Raw genomic sequence first — 22,752 nt, forward strand, 5'->3', positions numbered from 1 at the left:
AACAGGTTGCGGAATTTGGGAATCATTCCGGAGAGGGGCAGGGAGCAGGCAATGCCAGATATTCCGGAGAGGGGCAGGGAGCAGGCAATGCCAGATATTCCGGAGAGGAGCAGGGAGCAGGGAGCAGGCAATGCCAGATATTCCGGAGAGGGGCAGGGAGCAGGCAATGCCAGATATTCCGGAGAGGGGCAGGGAGCAGGCAATGCCAGATATTCCGGAGAGGGGCAGGGAGCAGGCAATGCCAGATATTCCGGAGAGGAGCAGGGAGCAGGCAATGCCAGATATTCCGGAGAGGGGCAGGGAGCAGGCAATGCCAGATATTCCGGAGAGGGGCAGGGAGCAGGCAATGCCAGATATTCCGGAGAGGAGCAGGGAGCAGGCAATGGACTATTTCAGATGTCCCAGGGAGGACCCTGGCAGTGTATCATTATTTATAGGGGGTTCTCGGGATCGTGCCGATAATCGCAGGGGGTCCGCAGGAGTGTGTCGATATTTACAGGGGGTCCGCGGGACTATGTCAGTGTTTACAGGGGGTGGGAGTGTGTCAGTATTGACAGTGTTCCCTGAGAGTGTGTCAGTATTTAGAGGGGGTCCTGGGGAGTGTGTCAGTATTGACAGGCGATCTCCGGGAGTGTGTCGATATTTACAGGGGATCTTTGGGTGTGTGTCGATATGTACAGGGGGTCCCGGGGAGTGTGTCAGTATTGACAGTGTTCCCTGAGAGTGTGTCAGTACTTAGAGGGGGTCCCGGGGAGTGTGTCAGTATTGACAGGCGATCTCCGGGATTGTGTCCATATTTACAGGGGATCTTTGGGTGTGTGTCAGTATTTACAGGGGGTCCCGGGGAGCGTGCCGCTGTTCGCGGGGTGTCCCGGGGAGCGTGCCGCTGTTCGCGGGGTGTCCCGGGGAGCGTGCCGCTGTTCGCGGGGTGTCCCGGGGAGCGTGCCGCTGTTCGCGGGGTGTCCCGGGGAGCGTGCCGCTGTTCGCGGGGTGTCCCGGGGAGCGTGCCGCTGTTCGCGGGGTGTCCCGGGGAGCGTGCCGCTGTTCGCGGGGTGTCCCGGGGAGCGTGCCGCTGTTCGCGGGGTGTCCCGGGGAGCGTGCCGCTGTTCGCGGGGTGTCCCGGGGCATATGTTGATATATATAATTGCAGGCCCCATATAGAAAAGATTGGAAACCACTGCCCCAATGTGAATCCCATCACCTTTCCCCTCCCCCTGTCCAAAACCCCCCCCATAATCGCCAGAAGCATTTGTGCCAGGGACTTTGTCAGATCCCAGTGACTATCCTTGACGTTACACACGAAACTCTTATCACAAATCAGTTCTGTTCTTGTGTTGTAAACAACGTCTCCTTTGTATCCAGTTACACAAGTGATCTGTCACCTGATGTTTACCCCATTACCAGAAGGTACAAAGTCTCGGAACAGTTTGAACCTGACCTTCAGTGGTGTGACAGCATCGTAGTCGTTTGAATCTTAGGTGAGTGTGGAGCGTAAATCAGTTTATTAAGCTTCAAAACCTCGTACAGCATTCTGCTACTCAGACTGTATTAACCTCTTCCTTCCCATTTTCAGAATTTGTTGCTAGCATTGTTTAAATGGAGCTTTGTTTTACCGTCTTCCCTTCGCCCTGCATGTGCTGACCGTTGCTGGGGTATGGCTCCACAGTCAACAACAACTTGCATTTACAAAGCGCCTTTAACGTAGTAAAATGCCCCAAGGTGCTTCACAGGAGTGTTATCAGACAAAAATTGACACTGAGCCAATGAAGGAGCTATTAGGAGATATTGGTCAAAGAAGTAGGTTTTAAGCAGCGCCTTAAAGGAGAAGAGAGAGGAGAAGAGGTTTAGGGAGGGAATTCCAGAGCTTAGGGCCGAGACAGCTGAAGGCACGGCCGCCAGCGGTGCCAAAACAACAGGGAGTCAACGGGTCATTGTACCGTGTAGGGCATCACAGCTGAGCCCGATCCTGCTCGGACTCTTCCTTTTCCCAGTATGGGGATGGATGAATTCGGGCTCATTCTTCCCCTGTCAAACCCAGCGGCACTGAGGCCAATTGTAGCACTTTTATTGCCTCTCCGGCTGAGATGAGTGGAGACTGGGCATCAAAACCATGGCCCTGGTTTCTATGGCTCAGTGATAGATCCGTTCCTCCAGAGCCATTGAGACGACATTGAACAAGGTGTTTAACGGAAGAGAATGGAGTTAATCACAAGAAAAGGGATCCTAATGCTGTTTTTATTTGTGTATCCATATGATTTGAAAATCAGATACCCAACGTAACACCATGAAGCTGCTGGCTGCTCTCGCCATCTGCTCCTTATCCTTCCTGGTGACTGAAGGAGGCAAACCTGAACCTTGCTGTAAGTGCACTTTATATCGTGTTACACCAGGTACCAGGGAAATAGAACGGAAATGGCTGGAAAGGCCCAGCCTCAGAGAGAAGAGGTAGGTCAACGTTTCGGGAGCGACCGTCCATTAAGGGGGCGGATTTCACATTAGCACTCCCTGCAAATAGTTTTGCACAATGGCTATCAGGAATTTGGGCACTGTGATGAGTGTCCCCAACCCAACGATTGGATTGAAAATCATGGGGAGCTGCTTTCCATGCCCCACATCCCCGATATACGTTTCTTTAAGATTGTGCCCCCTTGTTCTGGATTCCCCCACCAGAGGAAATAGTTTCACTGTTTCTACCCTATCGAATCCCTTTATCATTTTAAATACCTCAATTAGATTGAGGGAATACAAACCATTCCTCCTTCCCAAGATTCACAAATGGGACTGCCCTGGTAATTCTATCGTTTCAGCCTGTTCTTGCCTCACAGAACTAAATTCTTCTTATCTCGACTCAGTTTTTTCTCCTCTTGTCCAGTCTCTTCCGATCAACATCTGCGACTCTCCCAAAGCCACTTTACCCACTGCAAGCCCACCGACTCCCACAGCTAACTCGATTAGACTTTCTCCCACCCTGCCTCCTATAAGGACTCTATTCCATTCTCCCAGTTTCTCCGTCTCCATCGTATCTGTTCTGACGATGCCGCCTTCCACACCGGTGCTTCAGAAATGATGGGCAGTTAAAGACCAGCTGGTCTATCAAGCCTGCCCTGCACACATGGTGGTCTAAGTTAGGAGACAGTGTAAGTTGTGTAGATGGGAGCAGGAAGTTAGACAGACTAAGTGAGTGGGCAAAACTGTAGCTGATGGAGTTCAGTGTGAGGAAATGTGAGGTCATCCACTTTGGATCCAAGGAAGACAAATTGGAATGTTTTCTAAATGGTGAGACGAGGAGCTGTGGAGGAGCAAAGGGAATTGGGTGTCCCAGATACACACATCACTAAAAGCTGGCGCACTGGTACAAAAAGTAATCAAAAAGGCTAATGGAATTTATCTCAAGGGGGCTGGGATCACAAAATAGCAATACAAGTTGATGAGGCCATAAAACTACAAGGGCTCATTTCTAGAGGAATAGAATATAAAGTCAGAGAGGTAATGTTAAATTTATATAGGACCTTGTTCAGACCACACTTGGAGTACTGTGTGCAGTTCTGGTCTCCATACTACAAAAAAATGGTTATTGAAGGAATGGGGAAAGTGCAGAAAAGATTCACAAGGATGTTGCCAGAATTGAGAGGATGGAACTAACAAGAATTTGAGCAGGGTGGGGCTCTTCTCTCTGGAAAGGAGGAGACCTGAAGGAGGTCTTTAAAATTATGAAGTGGTTCAAATAGGGTGGATGAGGAGAAACTGTTTCCACTTGTGGGACAGCCGACAACAAGGGGGCATAAATATAAGATAGTCACTAATAGATCAAGTGAAGAATTTGGGAGGAATATCTTTACACAGAGTAGTGGGAATGTGGAACTCGCTGCCACATGGGGCGGTTGAAGCAGCTAATATTGATGCATTTAAGAGGAGGCTTGATGGAAACATGAGGGAGAAGGGAACAGAGGGGCAGGGTGGGAATAGAGGGATACGGGGGTGGGGGCAGGGTGGGAATAGAGGGATACGTGGGTGGGGGCAGGGTGGGAATAGAGGGATACGGGGGTGGGGGCAGGGTGGGAATAGAAGGATACGGGGGTGGGGGCAGGGTGGGAATAGAGGGATACGGGGGCGGGGGCAGGGTGGGAATAGAGGGATACGGGGGCGGCGGCAGGGTGGGAATAGAGGGATACGGGGGCGGGGGCAAGGTGGGAATAGAGGAATACGGGGGGGGGGCAGGGTGGGAATAGAGGGATACGGGGGTGGGGGCAGGGTGGGAATAGAGGGATACGGGGGGGGCAGGGTGGGAATAGAGGGATACGTGGGGGGGGCCAGGGTGGGAATAGAGGGATACGGGGGGGGGTGGCAGGGTAGGAAGAGGTAATTACAGCGGGAGAAGGTTCGGGTGGAGTATAAACACCAACATAGACCAGTTGTGCCGAATGGTCTGTGTGCCTCAATACCCAGGGACTGTAAACTTGGAGAATTACCTCTCCAATGAACTCTCACTGGCTCTCACTGATCATTCTCTTTCCCTTTTTATCCCACAGCTCCGCCAAAGCTCCTGGAAGGTAATAAGGTTATTGTGAGTATCGACAGTGCACGTCCTGTGTGCGTCCCGTTACTCAAACTAAACGCGGGGGAGCTGGTCCCCTGAGCCTGCACCCCTGTATGGTTGGGTCTCCCTATTGCGCAGCATTACAGAGACTGGCAGCCAATGGATCTAAACAGGAGAGGACAGAGCAGAAATATCGCTCTCCCAAGGCCAGAACAAATCAAAGCACATTAAGTGAGAAGAACTTGCATTTATACAGTGCCTTTAATGTGGTAAAACATCCCAAGGCGCTTCACAGGAGCGCAATCAGACAATATTTGACACCAAAGACTCCCACGCAAATACTGACCAATCCACATGATCCCCTTGCAAATTCTGATCTACTGCCAGAGTCATCTGCTAATATGGACACACTCCCAGGGACTCTGCTAATACGGACACACTCCCAGGGACTCTGCTAATACGGACACACTCCCAGGGACTCTGCTAATACGGACACACTCCCAGGGACTCTGCTAATACGGAAACACTCCCAGGGACTCTGCTAATACGGACACACTCCCAGGGACTCTGCTAATACGGACACACTCCCAGGGACTCTGCTAATACGGACACACTCCCAGGGACTCTGCTAATACGGACACACTCCCAGGGACTCTGCTAATACGGACACACTCCCAGGGACTCTGCTAATACGGACACACTCCCAGGGACTCTGCTAATACGGACACACTCCCAGGGACTCTGCTAATACGGACACACTCCCAGGGACTCTGCTAATACGGACACACTCCCAGGGACTCTGCTAATACGGACACACTCCCAGGGACTCTGCTAATACGGACACACTCCCAGGGACTCGGCTAATACGGACACACTCCCAGGGACTCTGCTAATACGGACACACTCCCAGGGACTCTGCTAATACGGACACACTCCCAGGGACTCTGCTGATACGGACACGCTCCCAGGGACTCTGCTGATACGGACACGCTCCCATGGACTCTGCTGATACGGACACACTCCCAGGGACTCTTCTGAATCGGACAAACTCGCAGGGACTCTGCTAATACTGACACACTCGCAGGGACTTGGCTAATAGGGACGCGCTCCCAGGGAGTCTGCTGATACGGACACTCTCCCAGGGACTCTGCTGCATAAGAACATAAGAAATGGAGCAGGAGTAGGCCAATCGGCCCCTCGAGCCTGCTCCGCCATTCAATAAGATCATGGCTGATCTGATCCTAACCTCAAATCTAAATTCATGTCCAATTTCCTGCCCGCTCCCCGTAACCCCTAATTCCCTTTACTTCTCGGAAACTGTCTATTTCTGTTTTAAATTTATTTAATGATGTAGCTTCCACAGCTTCCTGGGGCAGCAAATTCCACAGACCTACTATCCTCTGAGTGAAGAAGTTTCTCCTCATCTCAGTTTTGAAAGAGCAGCCCCTTATTCTAAGATTATGCCCCCTAGTTCTAGTTTCACCCATCCTTGGGAACATCCTTACCGCATCCACCCGATCAAGCCCCTTCACAATCTTTCTGTTTCAATAAGATCGCCCCTCATTCTTCTGAACTCCAATGAGTAGAGTCCCAATCTACTCAACCTCTCCTCATATGTCCACCTCCTCATCCCCGGGATTAACCGAGTGAACCTTCTTTGTACTGCCTCGAGAGCAAGTATGTCTTTTCTTAAGTATGGACACCAAAACTGTATGCAGTATTCCAGGTGCAGTCTCACCAATACCTTATATAACTGCAGCAATACCTCCCTGTTTTTATATTCTATCCCCCTAGCAATAAAAGCCAACATTCCGTTGGCCTCCTTGATTATCTGCTGCACCTGCATGCTAACTTTTTGATTTTCTTGCACTAGGACCCCCAGATCCCTTTGTACTGCAGTACTTTCCAGTTTCTCGCCATTAAGATAATAACTTGCTCTCTGATTTTTCCTGCCAAAGTGCATAACCTCACATTTTCCAATATTGTATTGCATCTGCCAAATCTCCGCCCACTCACCCAGCCTGTCTATATCCCCTTGTAGGTTTTTTATGTCCTCACTCTCTACTTTCCCTCCCATCTTTGTATCATCTGCAAACTTTGATATGTTACACTCGGTCCCCTCCTTCAAATCATTAATATAGATTGTAAAGAGTTGGGGACCCAGCACCGACCCCTGCGGAACACCACTGGCTACTGGTTGCCAGTCCGAGAATGAACCATTTATCCCAACTCTCTGCTTCCTGTTAGATAACCAATCCTCCACCCATGCCAGAATATTACCCCCAATCCAGTGATTCTTTATCTTGAGCAATAATCTTTTATGTGGCACCTTGTCAAATGCCTTCTGGAAGTCTAAATACACTACGTCCACTGGTTCCCCTTTATCCACCCTGTACGTTATGTCCTCAAAGAACTCAAGCAAATTTGTCAGACATGACTTCCCCTTCGTAAAGCCATGCTGACTTTGTCCTATTAAATTATGTTTATCCAAATGTTCCGCTACTGTCTCCTTAATAATAGACTCCAAAATTTTACCCACCATAGATGTTAGGCTAACTGGTCTATAATTTCCAGCCTTCTGCCTACTACCCTTTTTAAATAAGGGTGTTACATTACCAGTTTTCCAATCTGCCGGGACCTTTGCCGAGTCCAGAGAATTTTGGAAAATTATTACCAAAGCATCCACAATCCCTACTGCCACTTCCCTCAAGACCCTAGGATGTAAGCCATCAGGTCCAGGGGATTTATCTGCCTTGAGTCCCATTAATTTACTGAGTACCAATTCCTTAGTGATTTTAATCGTATTTAGCTCCTCCACCCCACCCCCCCCCCCAGAGCCCCCTGTTTGTCCAGTGTTGGGATATTCTTAGTGTCCTCTACCGTAAAGACTGAAACAAAATATTTGTTCAGCATTTTTGCCATCTCCATGTTTCCCACCATTAATTTCCCGGTCTCATCCTCTAAGGGACCTACGTTTGCCTTAGCCACCCTTTATCTTTTTATATAACTGTAGAAACTCTTGCTATCTGTTTTTATATTTTTTGCTAATTTATTTTCATAATCTATCTTCCCTTTCTTAATCAATCCTTTAGTTACTTTTTGCTGTCTTTTGAAGACTTCCCAATCTTCTATCCTCCCACTAAGTTTGGCTACCTTATATGTCCTTGTTTTTAGTCGGATACTATCCTATCCTATCTTTACTTAGCCACGGATGGCTGTCATTTCTTTTACACCCTTTTTTCCTCAGTGGAATATATATTTTTTGAAAGTTGTAAAATAACTCTTTAAATGAACACCACTGCTCATGTACCGTCTTACCCTTTAATCTATTTTCCCAGTCCACTTTAATCAATTCCGCTCTCATACCATCATAGTCTCCTTTATTCAAGCTCAGTATGCTTGTTTGAGACCCAACCTTCTCACCCTCTAATTGGATATGGAATGTAACTATGTTATGGTCACTCATTCCCAGGGGATCCTTAACTAGGACATTATTAATTAATCCTGGCTCATTACACAGGACCAGGTCCAAGGTTGCTTGCCCCCTTGTAGGATCAGTTACATACTGCTCAAGAAATCCATCCCTAATACACTCAATAAACTCTTCCTCAAGGCTGCCCAGCCCAATTTGATTTGTCCAGTTAATATGATAGTTAAAATCCCCATTAATTATAGCTGTTCCCTTATTACATGCCCCGACTATTTCCTGATTAATACTTCTTCCAGCAGAGTTGCAACTATTAGGAGGCCTATATACTATATGCTGATACGGACACACTCCCAGGGACTCTACTAATACGGACACACTCCCAGGGACTCTGCTGATACGGACACACTCCCAGGGATTCTGCTGATACTGACACACTCCCATGGACTCTACTAATACGGACACACTCCCAGGGACTCTACTAATACGGACACACTCCCAGGGACTCTGCTAATACTGACACACTCCCAGGGACTCTGCTAATACTGACACACTCCCAGGGACTCTACTAATACTGACTCACTCCCAGGGACTCTACTAATACTGACACACTCATAGAAAATTCACCCACAGAAGGAGGCCATTTGGCCAATCGTGTCCACACCAGCTGAGAAATGAGCCACCCAGCCTAATCCCACTTTCACACGTTTGGTCCGTAGCCTTGCAGTTCACTGATCTTCAGGTGCATATCCAGGTATTTTTTAAATGAGTTGAGGGTTTCTGCCTCTATCACCCTCTCAGGCAGTGAGTTCCAGACCCCCACCATCCTCTGGGTCAAAAAGTTTTTCCTCATTTCTGCTCTAATCCTTCTACCAATCACTTTAAATCTTTGCCCCCTGCTTATTGACTCCTCCACCAAGGGAAATAGGTCCTTCCTGTCCACTCTATCTAGGCCCCTCATAATTGTATACACCTCAATCAAATCACCCCTCAGCCTCCTCTGTTCCAAGGAAAACAACCCCAGCCTATCCAATCTGTCATCATAGCTAAAATTCTCCAGTCCTGGCATCATCCTCATAAATCTCCTCTGCACCCTCTCTAGTGCAATTACATCCTTCCTGTAATGTGGTGACCAGAACTGTGCGCAGTACTCAAGCCGTGGCCTAACTAGTGTTTTATACAGTTCCAGCATAACATCCCTGCTTTTATATTCTATGCCTCGGCTAATAAAGGAAAGCATCCCATATGCCGCCTTAACCACCTTATCTCCATGTCCTGCTACCTTCAGGGATCTGTGGACATGGACTCCAAGGTCCCTCACTTCCTCAACACCTTTCAGTATCCCCCCATTTATTGTGTATTCCCTTGTCTTGTTTGCTCTCCCCAAATGCATTACCTCACACTTCTCCGGATTGAACTCCATTTGCCACTTTTCTGCCCATCTGACCAGCCCATTGATGTCTTCCTGCAGTCTACAGCTTTCCTCCTCACTATCAACCACACGGCCTATCTTTGTGTCATCCGCAAATTTCTTAATCATGCCCCCTACGTTTAAGTACAAATCGTTAATGTATAACACAAAAAACAAAGGACCGAGTACCGAGCCCTGCGGCACCCCACTGGAAACAGCCTTCCAGTCGCAAAAACACCCGTCGACCATTACCCTTTGCTTCCTGCCACTGAGCCAATTTGCCACATTCCCTTGGGTCCCATGGGACTTTACTATTTTGATCAATCTGCCATGTGGGACCTTGTCAAAAGCCTTGCTAAAATCCACGTAGACTACATCAATTGCGCCACCCTCATCGATCCTTCTTGTCACCTCCTCGAAAAATCCAATCAAGTTAGTCAGACACGACCTCCCCTTAACAAATCCGTGCTGACTGTCCTTGATTAATCCGCGCCTTTCTAAGTGACAGTTTATCCTGTCCCTCAGAATTGATTCCAATAATTTGCCCACCACCGAGGTTAGGCTGACTGGCCCGTAATTACTCGGTCTATCCTTCGCTCCCTTTTTAAACCATGGTACAACGTTAGCAGTCCTCCAATCCTCTGGCACTACACCTGTATCCAGTGAAGTTTAGAAAATGATTGTTAAAGCCTCCGCTAATTCCTCCCTGGCATCCTTTACCAGCCTGGGATACATTTCATCTGGCCCTGGTGATTTATTCAATTTCAAAGATGTTAATCCTCTTAATACTTTCTCTGGCATTATGTTTATCCCATCCAATATTTCACACTCCTCCTCCTGAACTTCAATCCCTGTATCATCCCTCTCCTTTGTGAAGACGGAGGCAAAGTATTCATTAAGAACCATGCCCACACCTTCCGCCTCCACACATGGTTTACATTTTTGGTCTCTAATAGGCCATACTCTTTCCTTAGTTATCCTCTTGCTCTTAGTGTACACACTCCCAGGGACTCTGCTAATCCTGACACACTCCCAGGGACTCTGCTAATACTGAGATAATCCCAGGGACTGTCCCAATACTGAGATAATCCCAGGGACTGTCCTAATACTGACACGCTCCCAGGGACTCTGCTAATACTGACACGCTCCCAGGGACTCTGCTAATACGGACGCACTCCCGGGGGACTCTGCTAATACTGACACACTCCCAGGGACTCTGCTAATACTGACGCCCTCCCGGGGGACTCTGCTAATACTGACACACTCCCGGGGGACTCTGCTAATACTGACTCCCTCCCCGGGGGACTCTGCTAATACGGACGCCCTCCCCGGGGGACTCTGCTAATACTGACGCCCTCCCAGGGACTCTGCTAATACTGACGCCCTCCCAGGGACTCTGCTAATACTGACGCGCTCCCGGGGGACTCTGCTAATACTGACGCCCTCCCGGGGGACTCTGCTAATACTGACGCCCTCCCGGGGGACTCTGCTAATACTGACGCCCTCCCGGGGGACTCTGCTAATACTGACGCCCTCCCGGGGGACTCTGCTAATACTGACGCCCTCCCGGGGGACTCTGCTAATACTGACGCCCTCCCGGGGGACTCTGCTAATACTGACGCCCTCCCGGGGGACTCTGCTAATACTGACGCCCTCCCGGGGGACTCTGCTAATACTGACGCCCTCCCGGGGGACTCTGCTAATACTGACGCCCTCCCGGGGGACTCTGCTAATACTGACGCCCTCCCGGGGACTCTGCTAATACTGACGCGCTCCCGGGGGACTCTGCTAATACTGACGCCCTCCCGGGGGACTCTGCTAATACTAAAGCCCTCCCGGGGGACTCTGCTAATACTGACGCCCTCCCAGGGACTCTGCTAATACTGACGCCCTCCCGGGGGACTCTGCTAATACTGATGCCCTCCCGGGGGACTCTGCTAATACTGACACCCTCCCATGGACTCTTCTAATACTGACGCCCTCCCGGGGGACTCTGCTAATACTGATGCCCTCCCGGGGGACTCTGCTAATACTGACGCCCTCCCATGGACTCTTCTAATACTGACGCCCTCCCGGGGGACTCTGCTAATACTGACGCCCTCCCGGGGGACTCTGCTAATACTAAAGCCCTCCCAGGCACTCTGCTAATACGGACGCACTCCCGGGGGACTCTGCTAATACTGACGCCCTCCCCGGGGGACTCTGCTAATACTGACGCCCTCCCGGGGGACTCTGCTAATACTGACGCCCTCCCGGGGGACTCTGCTAATACTGACGCCCTCCCGGGGGACTCTGCTAATACTGACGCCCTCACGGGGGACTCTGCTAATACTGACGCCCTCCCGGGGGACTCTGCTAATACTGACGCCCTCCCGGGGGACTCTGCTAATACTGACACCCTCCCATGGACTCTGCTAATACTGACGCCCTCCCCGGGGGACTCTGCTAATACTGACGCCCTCCCGGGGGACTCTGCTAATACTAAAGCCCTCCCAGGGACTCTGCTAATACGGACGCACTCCCGGGGGACTCTGCTAATACTGACGCCCTCCCAGGGACTCTGCTAAAACTGACGCCCTCCCGGGGGACTCTGCTAAAACTGACGCCCTCCCCGGGGGACTCTGCTAATACTGACGTGCTCTCAGGGGATGGTCTGTCCTAATTTCTGAATCTCAGCGAAAGGCACCCATAAGAATTCAGTGCTCTCACTGCAGAATTATTTTTTAAAAAATACATATAATGGGGTACAGCAACAGAAATAACCTCCGGAGTAGGTCAACTAATACTCTGAAACTCTGAGCTCCAATTCGGAAATCCCACCTCGTGGGAGTTCAATTAACTCACTGGGGGGGGGGGGAAAAAGAGTTGCATTTTCATTAAGAATGAATTGATTGCCCTGTCAGGATTCCCCTCCTTGTTCTGTTCTTCTTTTAAAGCTTGATCCGAGCAAACCCTTTCTGGAGTTTGGACGATTCTCCTACGACGCTGTTCAAAAGAGAGTTTATTTTGGTAAACAAGTGATGATTGGAGTGGAGAAATTTATTTCTGTGGAGGAGTTCTTCCTATTTGAGCAGGTGAGTTTACAGGCACCATGTGGGTCTGGTTTTTAACTTTAAATACGTTTTCTCTCTGAGTTCCCCTCCCTCGTTTTGCTGGCCATAAACCCACCCAAGTGACCTGCTTCTGAACCTCGGCTGATGAAAGAATCTGACACCACATAAGGAGGCCATTCTTTTTGTGTGAATCAAGGGGAGGGATGTAAGTGTGGGGATATTTTCCATTGGGAGTCCAGTGTCAACAACAAGCACACCCGTGTTCGACACAGTAAAGCTCCCTCTAGACTGTCCCATCAAACACTCCCAGGGCAAGTACAGCACGGGTTAGGTACAGAGTAATGCTCCCTCTACACTGTCCCATCAAACACTCCCAGGGCAGGTACAGCACGGGTTAGGTACAGAGTAAAGCTCCCTCTACACTGTCCCATCAAACACTCCCAGGGCAAGTACAGCACGGGTTAGGTACAGAGTAAAGCTCCCTCTACACTGTCCCATCAAACACTCCCAGTGTAGGTACAGCGTGGGTTCAGTTCTGCCCTGCCCTCTAACTCTGCTTCACCTGGAGACTACCCTTTGTTTTGATTCTGTGTGAGCAATCGACAATTCTATTAAAAATATTGAGTGTACATGCATTTTCTGTGCACAAATTTTACTTCCGATTGTCTGGATATTTTGGGCTCTCCCAGCACAGAATTATTCCTTCTCAGCACCTGAGCGTCACTGGCAAGGCCAGTAATTATTGCCCATCCCTTGTTGCCCTGAGAAGGTGGTGGTGTAGTGGTTTGATACAACTGATTGGTTTGCTTGGCCACTTCAGGGCGTACTTAAGATTCAACCACATCAATGTGGGACAGGAATCATGTGGACCAGACTGGGAAAGGACAGCCGGTTTCATTCCCTAAAAGGACATTAGTGAACCAGTTGGGTTTTTACAACAATCCAACAAATTCATGGTCACTTTTACTGATACCAACTTTTTATTTCCAGATTTTTTGAAACTTAATTCAAATTCTCAGACTGCGCTGGTGGGATTTGTACTCTGATTCTCTGGAATATTAATCCAGTAACATAACCACTAACCTACTGTACCTGGGGGTTCTGGTCTGTATCGGTGTTCTGGTCTGTATGCGGTTTCTATACCTGAGGTTTCTGGTCTGTATGTACTTTCTATACCTGAGGTTTCTGGTCTGTATGTACTTTCTATACCTGAGGTTTCTGGTCTGTATGTACTTTCTATACCTGAGGTTTCTGGTCTGTGTGGAGTTTCTGTACTTGGGGGTTCTGGTCTGTATGGAGTTTCTGTACCTGGGGGTTCTGGTCTGTGTGGAGTTTCTGTACCTGAGGTTTCTGGTTCGATTGGAGTTTCTGTACCTGAGGTTTCTGATCTGTATGGAGTTTCTGTACCTGGGGGTTCTGGTCCGAATGGAGTTTCTGTACCTGGGGGTTCTGGTCTGTATGGAGTTTCTGTACCTGGGGGTTCTGGTCTGTATGGAGTTTCTGTACCTGGGGGTTCTGGTCTGTATGGAGTTTCTGTACCTGGGGGTTCTGGTCTGTATGGAGTTTCTGTACCTGGGGGTTCTGGTCCGAATGGAGTTTCTGTACCTGGGGGTTCTGGTCCGTATGGAGTTTCTGTACCTGGGGGTTCTGGTCTGTGTGGAGTTTCTGTACCTGGGGGTTCTGGTCTGTATGGAGTTTCTGTACCTGGGGGTTCTGGTCTGTATGGAGTTTCTGTACCTGGGGGTTCTGGTCTGTGTGGAGTTTCTGTACCTGGGGGTTCTGGTCTGTATGGAGTTTCTGTACCTGGGGGTTCTGGTCTGTATGGAGTTTCTGTACCTGGGGGTTCTGGTACGAATGGAGTTTCTGTACCTGGGGGTTCTGGTCTGTATGGAGTTTCTGTACCTGGGGGTTCTGGTCTGTGTGGAGTTTCTGTACCTGGGGGTTCTGGTCTGTATGGAGTTTCTGTACCTGGGGGTTCTGGTCTGTATGGAGTTTCTGTACCTGGGGGTTCTGGTCTGTGTGGAGTTTCTGTACCTGGGGGTTCTGGTCTGTATGGAGTTTCTGTACCTGGGGGTTCTGGTCTGTATGGAGTTTCTGTACCTGGGGGTTCTGGTCTGTGTGGAGTTTCTGTACCTGGGGGTTCTGGTCTGTATGGAGTTTCTGTACCTGGGGGTTCTGGTCCGAATGGAGTTTCTGTACCTGGGGGTTCTGGTCTGTATGGAGTTTCTGTACCTGGGGGTTCTGGTCTGTGTGGAGTTTCTGTACCTGGGGGTTCTGGTGTCTGTGGAGTTTCTGTACCTGGGACTCTGGCCTTTACAAGTTATACCACACTGGACAGTGTAGCGAAGTACACTTGTTTAACCTGGCTCTCTTTCCCTGCTTGCAGGCCATCATGTATCGATTCCACCCCCAGAACAGGACCTGCGAGAAGTCTGCTCTCCGCACTCCATTCCCTGAGATTGCAATCCCCCAGAATGCAACGTTCAGTGGCCAGGTCTACATCGGAGGATCCTCTGCTCCAGGGGAGGGGGTACTCGCCAACACCTGGACTTTTGCGATTGGCGATGGTAAGTTTAAAGGTGGCCCCTGACTCTCTCTGTCTCTCTCACCTCCTCTCACTCACTCAGACTGGGGTAAAGTTTCATGCGCATCAGGTGCCCTCCGGGTACCTCATCCAACTGACCATTCTCCACATGCGAGGCGACACAGAATATGCCACTTTGGAGGGTATCACTTCCCCAGGGCAGTCTGGCCTCACCCAATGTCTAACCATTGTCCTCTAGCAGATGAGATCTTTGAATTACAGTTAGGAGCAGGAACCCTGGTTGGTCTTTCCCTTCATAATACTGAGGACAATTGTAAATCCATCTAATTTAGCACAGAGCATAGATCGAGTTTGGGACCTCTTTGGTTTGTATGACTTGGTGCTCTACCTCTTGTTTGATCAACTGGCACATTGGGGTTAAGGGTAGCTACTCAGACTGGCAAACGGTGGGAAGTGGAGTTCCACAGGGATCGGTGCTGGAACTACTGTGGTTCACAATTTACATTAACAATTTAGATTTGGGAATCGGAAGTACAATTTTAAAATTTCCGGACGACACCAAATTGGGGGGTGTAGTTAATACAAAGGAAGAATGTGTCAAAATGCAAGAGGGCATTAAGAAACTTTCAGGATGGGCGTGTAATTGGCAAATGAATTTCAATGTGGATAAGTGTGAGGTGGTGTGTTTTGGTAGGAAGAATAAGGAGACCACATATTACTTGGATAATAAGAGTCTAAATGGGATGGAGGAGCAGAGGGATCTCTGAGTACAGATACACAAATCACTAAAAGTAGCAACGCAGGTTAATAAGGACATAAAAAAGACAAATCAAGCTCTGGGGTTCATTTCTGGAGGGATAGAATTGAAAAGCAAAGAAGTTATGTTAAACATGTATAGAACCTTAGTTAGACCACACTTGGAGTATTGTGTACGGTTCTGGTCTCCATATTATTGAAAGGATATGGAGGCATTGGAGAAGGTGCAAAAAAGATTCATAAGGATGATACCAGAACTGAGAGGATATCCTTATCAGGAGAGGCAGAACAGCCTGGGGCTCTTTTCTGTTTTAAAAAAAAACGAGAAGGCTGAGGGGTGACCTTATGGAGTTCTTTAAGATAATGATATGGTTTGATCGGGTCGACGTAGAGAAAATGTTTCCACTTGTGGGGGAGTCCAAAACTAGAGGCTATAAATATAAAAAGTCGCTAATAAATCCAATAGGGAATTCAGGAGAAACTTCCTAACCCAAAGAGTGGTAAGAATGTGGAATTCGCTACCACAAGGAGTAGTTGAGGCAAATAGAATAGATGCATTTAAGGGGAAGCTGGATAAGCACATGAGGGAGAAAGGAATAGAAGGATATGCTGATAGGGTTAGATGAAGTAGGGAGGGAGGAGACTTTTGTGGAGCATAAATGCCGGCATGGACCAGTTGGGCCGAATGGCCTGTTTCTGAGCTGCAGTTTCGATGTAACGTGATGTAAACCTATCACCAGGCTGCATGGCCTTCAAACCGAACCACCGCGAATTCCACGTCGGTAGAGTTTCTGTTTGCCCTGATAAGGAGTGCACACAATCTCCCTGTAAGGACACTTCACACTTATATAAGCTCAGAGGAAGTAGCAGGCACATCTTGGCAAGAGCTGAGGCATAGATTGCCAAGTGTGTGCAGCGTATTGCTGGAGTTCAACCAGCTCTCCAGCCCCAAGCATTAGTAAGTTTCCTGCTTCTAGTCCAGATAGGACCACCTTACCTGTTAGGGTGTTGCTTATCTGCAGCCGAGTAGAAGATTTCCAGCTCCCAGTTACAGATGTGTTCTTCAGCTCCCATCGGTGAGCCAAGTGGGCTGATCAATTATTACCAGCATCCCTGGAGTACTGCACACCTTGTATTACTGACTGTGAATCTTGGCGTTAATATCCTATCGCCAAGGTATATCATCTTGGAACCAGAGAACGCATGTATCCCTCACCCAAGGAGAATGGTCACTAGTTCTGGTCACCGAGACACAAGGGAGACATTCAAGCCTTGGAGGTGGTGCAGGGAAGAACCATGAGGCTGAGGCCCACCCTCAGAGGGACTGAGTTATGAGGAACAACTGGAGAAACTTGGGCCTTTCAGCTTTAAGGAGGTGTATCAGATAGTAAATGATATACCAAAGGGAAATCCAGCACACTAAACTAAACTGTGACAGTAGGACAACGGGAACACCGGGTCAAACTGGGGAAAGGGGAATTTCAGAGCGATATCAGGAAATTCTTCACAATAATTGACACGTGGAATGGTCTCCTGGTCGGGGACTGGGGCTAAAAACCTAGAATCATTGAAGAAACAGTTGATGCTGAGATGGGAGTGACTGGAGTTGATCTAAATAGACGAATTAAGGAGGCAGAATGACCGTCCTCATCTGTATCTGTCTTGTAATTTTGTGATCAGACGAGTGCAGGTTCGATCTGCACCACACCATATGGAGCAATTACCCACTCGGGGTTCAGGGCTGCTGGTGACTGACTTTTGACCTGATAGACATTTAGTCCATTACTGCAGACGGTTGGAAGAAGATCTCTCCATCACTGTTGATCTGACCCCATTGGTTGGAATTCCCTAGAATCACAGAAGTTTACAACATGGAAACAGGCCCTTCGGCCCAACATGTCCATGTCGCCCACTAAGCTAGTCCCAATTGCCTGCACTTGGCCCATATCCCTCTATACCCATCTTACCCATGTAACTGTCCAAATGCTTTTTAAAAGACAAAATTGTACCCGCCTCTACTACTGCCTCTGGCAGCTCGTTCCAGACACTCACCACCCTTTGAGTGAAAAAATTGCCCCTCTGGACCCTTTTGTATCTCTCCCCTCTCACCTTAAATCTATGCCCCCTCGTTATAGACTCCCCTACCTTTGGGAAAAGATTTTGACTATCTACCTTATCTATGCCCCTCATTATTTTATAGACTTCTATCAGATCACCCCTTAACCTCCTACTCTCCAGGGAAAAAAGTCTCAGCCTATCCAACCTCTCCCTATAAGTCAAACCATCAAGTCCCGGTAGCATCCTAGTAAATCTTTTCTGCACTCTTTCTAGTTTAATAATATCCTTTCTATAATAGGGTGACCAGAACTGTACACAGTATTCCAAGTGTGGCCTTACTAATGTCTTGTACAACTTCAATAAGACATCTCAACTCCTGTATTCAATGTTCTGACCAATGAAACCAAGCATGCCGAATGCCTTCTTCACCACCCTATCCACCTGTGACTCCACTTTCAAGGAGCTATGAACCTGTACTCCTAGATCTCTTTGTTCTATAACTCTCCCCAACGCCCTACCATTAACGGAGTAGGTCCTGGCCCGATTCGATCTACCAAAATGCATCACCTCACATTTATCTAAATTAAACTCCATCTGCCATTCATCAGCCCACTGGCCCAATTTATCAAGATCCCGTTGCAATCCTAGATAACCTTCTTCACTGTCCACAATGCCACCAATCTTGGTGTCATCTGCAAACTTACTAACCATGCCTCCTAAATTCTCATCCAAATCATTAATATAAATAACAAATAACAGCGGACCCAGCACCGATCCCTGAGGCACACCGCTGGTCACATGCCTCCAGTTTGAAACACAACCCTCTACAACCACCCTCTGTCTTCTGTCGTCAATCCAATTTTGTATCCAATTGGCTACCTCACCTTGGATCCCGTGAGATTTAACCTTATGTAACAACCTACCATGCGGTACCTTGTCAAAGGCTTTGCTAAAGTCCATGTAGACCACATCTACTGCACAGCCCTCATCTATCTTCTTGGTGACCCCTTCGAAAAACTCAATCAAATTCGTGAGACATGATTTTCCTCTCACAAAACCATGCTGACTGTTCCTAATCAGTCCCTGCCTCTCCAAATGCCTGTAGATCCTGTCTCTCAGAATACCCTCGAACAAATTACCCACTACAGATGTCAGGCTCACTGGTCTGTAGTTCCCAGGCTTTTCCCTGCCGCCCTTCTTAAACAAAGGCACAACATTTGCTACCCTCCAATCTTCAGGCACCTCACCTGTTGATCTGACCCCATTGGTTGGAATTCCCTGTTGATCTGACCCCATTGGTTGGAATTCCCTGTTGATCTGACCCCATTGGTTGGAATTCCCTGTTGATCTGACCCCATTGGTTGGAATTCCCTGTTGATCTGACCCCATTGGTTGGAATTCCCTGTTGATCTTACCCCATTGGTTGGAATTCCCTGTTGATCTGACCCCATTGGTTGGAATTCCCTGTTGATCTGACCCCATTGGTTGGAATTCCCTGTTGATGTGATCCTATTGGTTTGAATTCTCTGTTGATGTGATCCCGTTGGTTTGTTTTTCAGATTTCTACAGTTTGACCGTCACGGAGTTCGGTTGTCTCCTCGTGTCTGTGATCCTCCAGAACAAGGAGGGCGGATGGAACTTGGAATCGTGAGTTTGATTACACGTTTTCCTGTGTTTGTTTTACCCTCCTCCTCCAGTGCTCTATTTCCCGATTTCTGAAGGGGTCGACTCTCACGGGGATACAGGCAGCAACTCCCAGATAGTGAATGTTGGCAAGCTGCTTCTTGGCAGTAATATAGCTGAACCCATTTCTCTCAACAGATGCCACCTCAGTACTGCACTCCCTCAGTACTGCACGGGGGGTGTCGGCCTGCATTATGTGCTCAAGTCTCTGGAGTGGGAGTTGAACCCACAACCTTCTGACTCCGAGGCAAGAGTGCTACTTACTGAGCAACGGCTGACTGAGGACGGCCTCAACCGGGATCTTGGGTTCATGTCACGTTACACGTAACCCCACCAGCGGGAAAAAAAAGTTATCTGTTTTTAATACAACTGGACATTCTCTCTCTCTGCCTTTCGGGTCTCTTTCTCTCTCTGTCTTTGTAATCTGATCCATTGTGTATTCAGTATACTGGGATGTAATGTTTTCCGTGGCTAACCTGTCTGAACACCAACAACACCTTTGATTGCTGTGATCGTCTCCCAGCCAAATATATGCTATGCGTTTTTAGAACCCTTCACTCACCTAACGAAGGAGGTAAGCTCCGAAAGCTTGTGATTTTCAAATAAAACTGTTGGACTATAACCTGGTGTTGTAAGATTCCTTACATTTGTCCACCCCAGTCCATCACCGGCATCTCCACATCATGCCAAACTGAGCCAGCTGAGCCACCAGAGGGAGCTCGTGTTTCATTTTTCTACAAAACCGATCCCCTGAAATTCACTGTTCAGAACAATGAGACAGTGTCACTGTAAGGCATGTGCTTCTGAGCCCAGCTCCCGGGACTGGTGTGATGTGTGGAGTATGGATTATCAAAAAGGTCAGCAAGCTTAATTCACACCACACAGACCCTGGGCAAAAAAAGTCTTTGTAAAGTCTTTGTACCCAACTCAGCTAAGGGCTGTTAGAATATTCAGGTGCAAATTTTCCTCCTTAGTGCTTGGGAGTAAAGCATCAGATGGGGGGAAAGCATAGGAGAAAATCCTCGGGGGAGGAGGGGAATGCATTACAGACGTAAAGGATACGGGTTCAAACTCCACTCCAGCACTTGAGCCCATACTTAAAACAGAAATAGACAGTTTCCTAGAAGTAAAGGGAATTAGGGGTTACGGGGAGCGGGCAGGAAATTGGACATGAATTTAGATTTGAGGTTAGGATCAGATCAGCCATGATCTTATTGAATGGCAGAGCAAGCTCGAGGGGCCGATTGGCCTACTCCTGCTCCTATTTCTTATGTTCTTATGACACACCCCAGTGTAGTACCTAAGTGGGCTGTCCTGGCCGGTCTCCCAACTTGCACCCTCTGTAAACTTGAGTTCATCCAAAACTCTGAACCCCTGTACTCGCTGACCTACATTGGCTCCCAGTCTGGCAATGCCTCGATTTTAAAATTCTCATCCTTGTTATCAAATCCCTCCATGTCCTCGCCCTCTCCCTATCTCTGTAACCTCCTCCAGCCCTACAACCTCTCAGATCCCTGCGCTCCTCCAATTCTGGCCTCTTGCGCATCTGCGATTTTCATCGGTCCATCATTGGCGGCAGTGCCTTCAGACGCCTGGTCCCTAATTTCTGGAACTCCCTCTCCGCCTCTCTCTCCTCCTTTAAGATGCTTCTTAAAACCTACCTCTTTGACCAAGCTTTTGGTCACGTGTCCTAAAATCTCCCTGTGTGACTCAGAGTCAAATTTCTGTCTAATAACGCTGTTGTGAAGCGCCTTGGGATGTTTTTACCACGTTAAAGGTGCTGTATAAACGCAAGTTATTGTTGTTGCCACATTTTCTTCAATGAGACACTGAATCGAGGGCCCGTCTCCCTGTTCGGGTGGATGTTAAAGATCTCATTGCACTGTTGGAAGAAGAGCAGGGGAGTTCTCCCCAGTCCCTGGGCCCAACATTTCTCCTTCAATCAACATCACCAAAAACAGATTAACTGGTCAATCATCTCATTTGCTGTTTGTGGGATCTTAATGGCTCAGAATGGCTGCTGTGATTGCCCACATAACAAACACTTCATTGTATGTGAAGAACTTTGGGCTGTTTGAGAGATGTGATAATGCACTGTATAATGCAAGTCTGTACTTTATTTTAATTTCTAGGTTCAATAACTTGACGACAGGGATCAAGGATCCTTCTGTGTTCTTCCCTCCTTCAGAGTGCAATAATCTGAATTGAATCTGAGAGAATATTCTCTCGTGGAACTGGTACAATACAAGAATCCATCTGATTTATTGTAATAAAGAATAATTACATCATCTGCCTGCCTGCTTATTGGGGTTGTAAACTTTCCCAGTCTCATTTCCAGAGAAATTATATGACACCAGTAAACTACCTGCGTGGTGCCCAGGATCAGTTCATAATAAAATCATACAGCACAGAAGGAGGCCATTCGGCCCATCGTGCACTCCTTGCTCTTTCCCCATAGCCCTGCAAATTCTTCCTTTTTAACTTGAGATCCAATTCGCTTTTGAAAGTTATTATTGAATCTGCTTCCACCGCCCTCTCAGGCAGTGCTTTCCAGATTATAACAACTCGCTGCGTAAAAAAAATTTCTTGTCATCATCTCTCTGGCTTTTTTGCCAATTATTTTAAATCACTTTCCTCTGATTACAGACCCTCCTACCACTGGAAACAGTTTCTCCCCTTCTACTCTCTGAACCCCTCACAATTTTGAACGCCTCTATTACATCTCCCCTTAACCTTCTCTGCCCTGGGAGAACAATCCCATCTTCTCTAGTCTGTCCACATAACTTAAACCCCTCATCTCTGGTGGTATTGTACGAAATCTCCTCTGCACCCTCTCCAAGGCTTTGACGTCCTTTCTAAAGTGTGGTGCCCAGAATTGGATACAATACTCCAGCTGAGGCCTAACCAGTGATTTGAATAAACAGCAAGATAATGACCAGACAATTTGTTTTAATGATGTTGGTTGAGGGATAAATATTGACCCAAGACACCCGGGAGAACTCCCATGCTCTTCTTCCAATAGTGGCTGTGGGTCTTTTACGTCCACCTGAGAGGACAGACGGGGCCTCGGTTTAACGTCTCCACCGAAAGACGGCACCTTCGACAATGCAGCACTCCCTCAGCACTGCACTGGAAATTGTTGGCCTGGATTATGGGCTCTAGTCCCTGGATTGGGACTTGAACCCATGACCTCTTGACTCCGAGGTGAGAGAGTGACCAACTCAGACTGACTAGAAAGTACAAGCCCTGGTGTCGCTTGCTGTCTTGCTCAGGGGCTGCTGG

The 22,752-nt window shown here is 48.2% G+C and overlaps 1 protein-coding gene across 3 annotated transcripts in view; it reads left to right on the top strand.

Annotated features, from left to right (window-relative positions):
* LOC137306462 (ependymin-like) overlaps window positions 1–21,758 on the top strand; it is a 45,951-nt gene extending 24,193 nt beyond the window's left edge. The window contains exons 1-8 of one of the 3 annotated variants that reach the window (XM_067975690.1): window positions 87–127; window positions 1,363–1,478; window positions 2,268–2,360; window positions 4,530–4,564; window positions 12,312–12,449; window positions 14,815–14,995; window positions 19,347–19,434; window positions 21,603–21,758. In XM_067975690.1, the coding sequence (XP_067831791.1) occupies window positions 2,285–2,360; window positions 4,530–4,564; window positions 12,312–12,449; window positions 14,815–14,995; window positions 19,347–19,434; window positions 21,603–21,678 (594 nt within the window). In that variant the 5' untranslated portion in view covers window positions 87–127; window positions 1,363–1,478; window positions 2,268–2,284 and the 3' untranslated portion in view covers window positions 21,679–21,758. Of the gene's footprint in view, window positions 1–86; window positions 128–1,362; window positions 1,479–2,267; window positions 2,361–4,529; window positions 4,565–12,311; window positions 12,450–14,814; window positions 14,996–19,346; window positions 19,435–21,602 lie in introns of those variants that run through there. The other 2 variants (XM_067975689.1, XM_067975691.1) reach the window with 2 other exon arrangements.
* The last annotated feature ends 994 nt before the right edge of the window (window positions 21,759–22,752 follow it).

The sequence above is a fragment of the Heptranchias perlo genome, chromosome 43 (genome assembly GCF_035084215.1).
Source record: "Heptranchias perlo isolate sHepPer1 chromosome 43, sHepPer1.hap1, whole genome shotgun sequence".
Taxonomy (NCBI): domain Eukaryota; kingdom Metazoa; phylum Chordata; class Chondrichthyes; order Hexanchiformes; family Hexanchidae; genus Heptranchias; species Heptranchias perlo.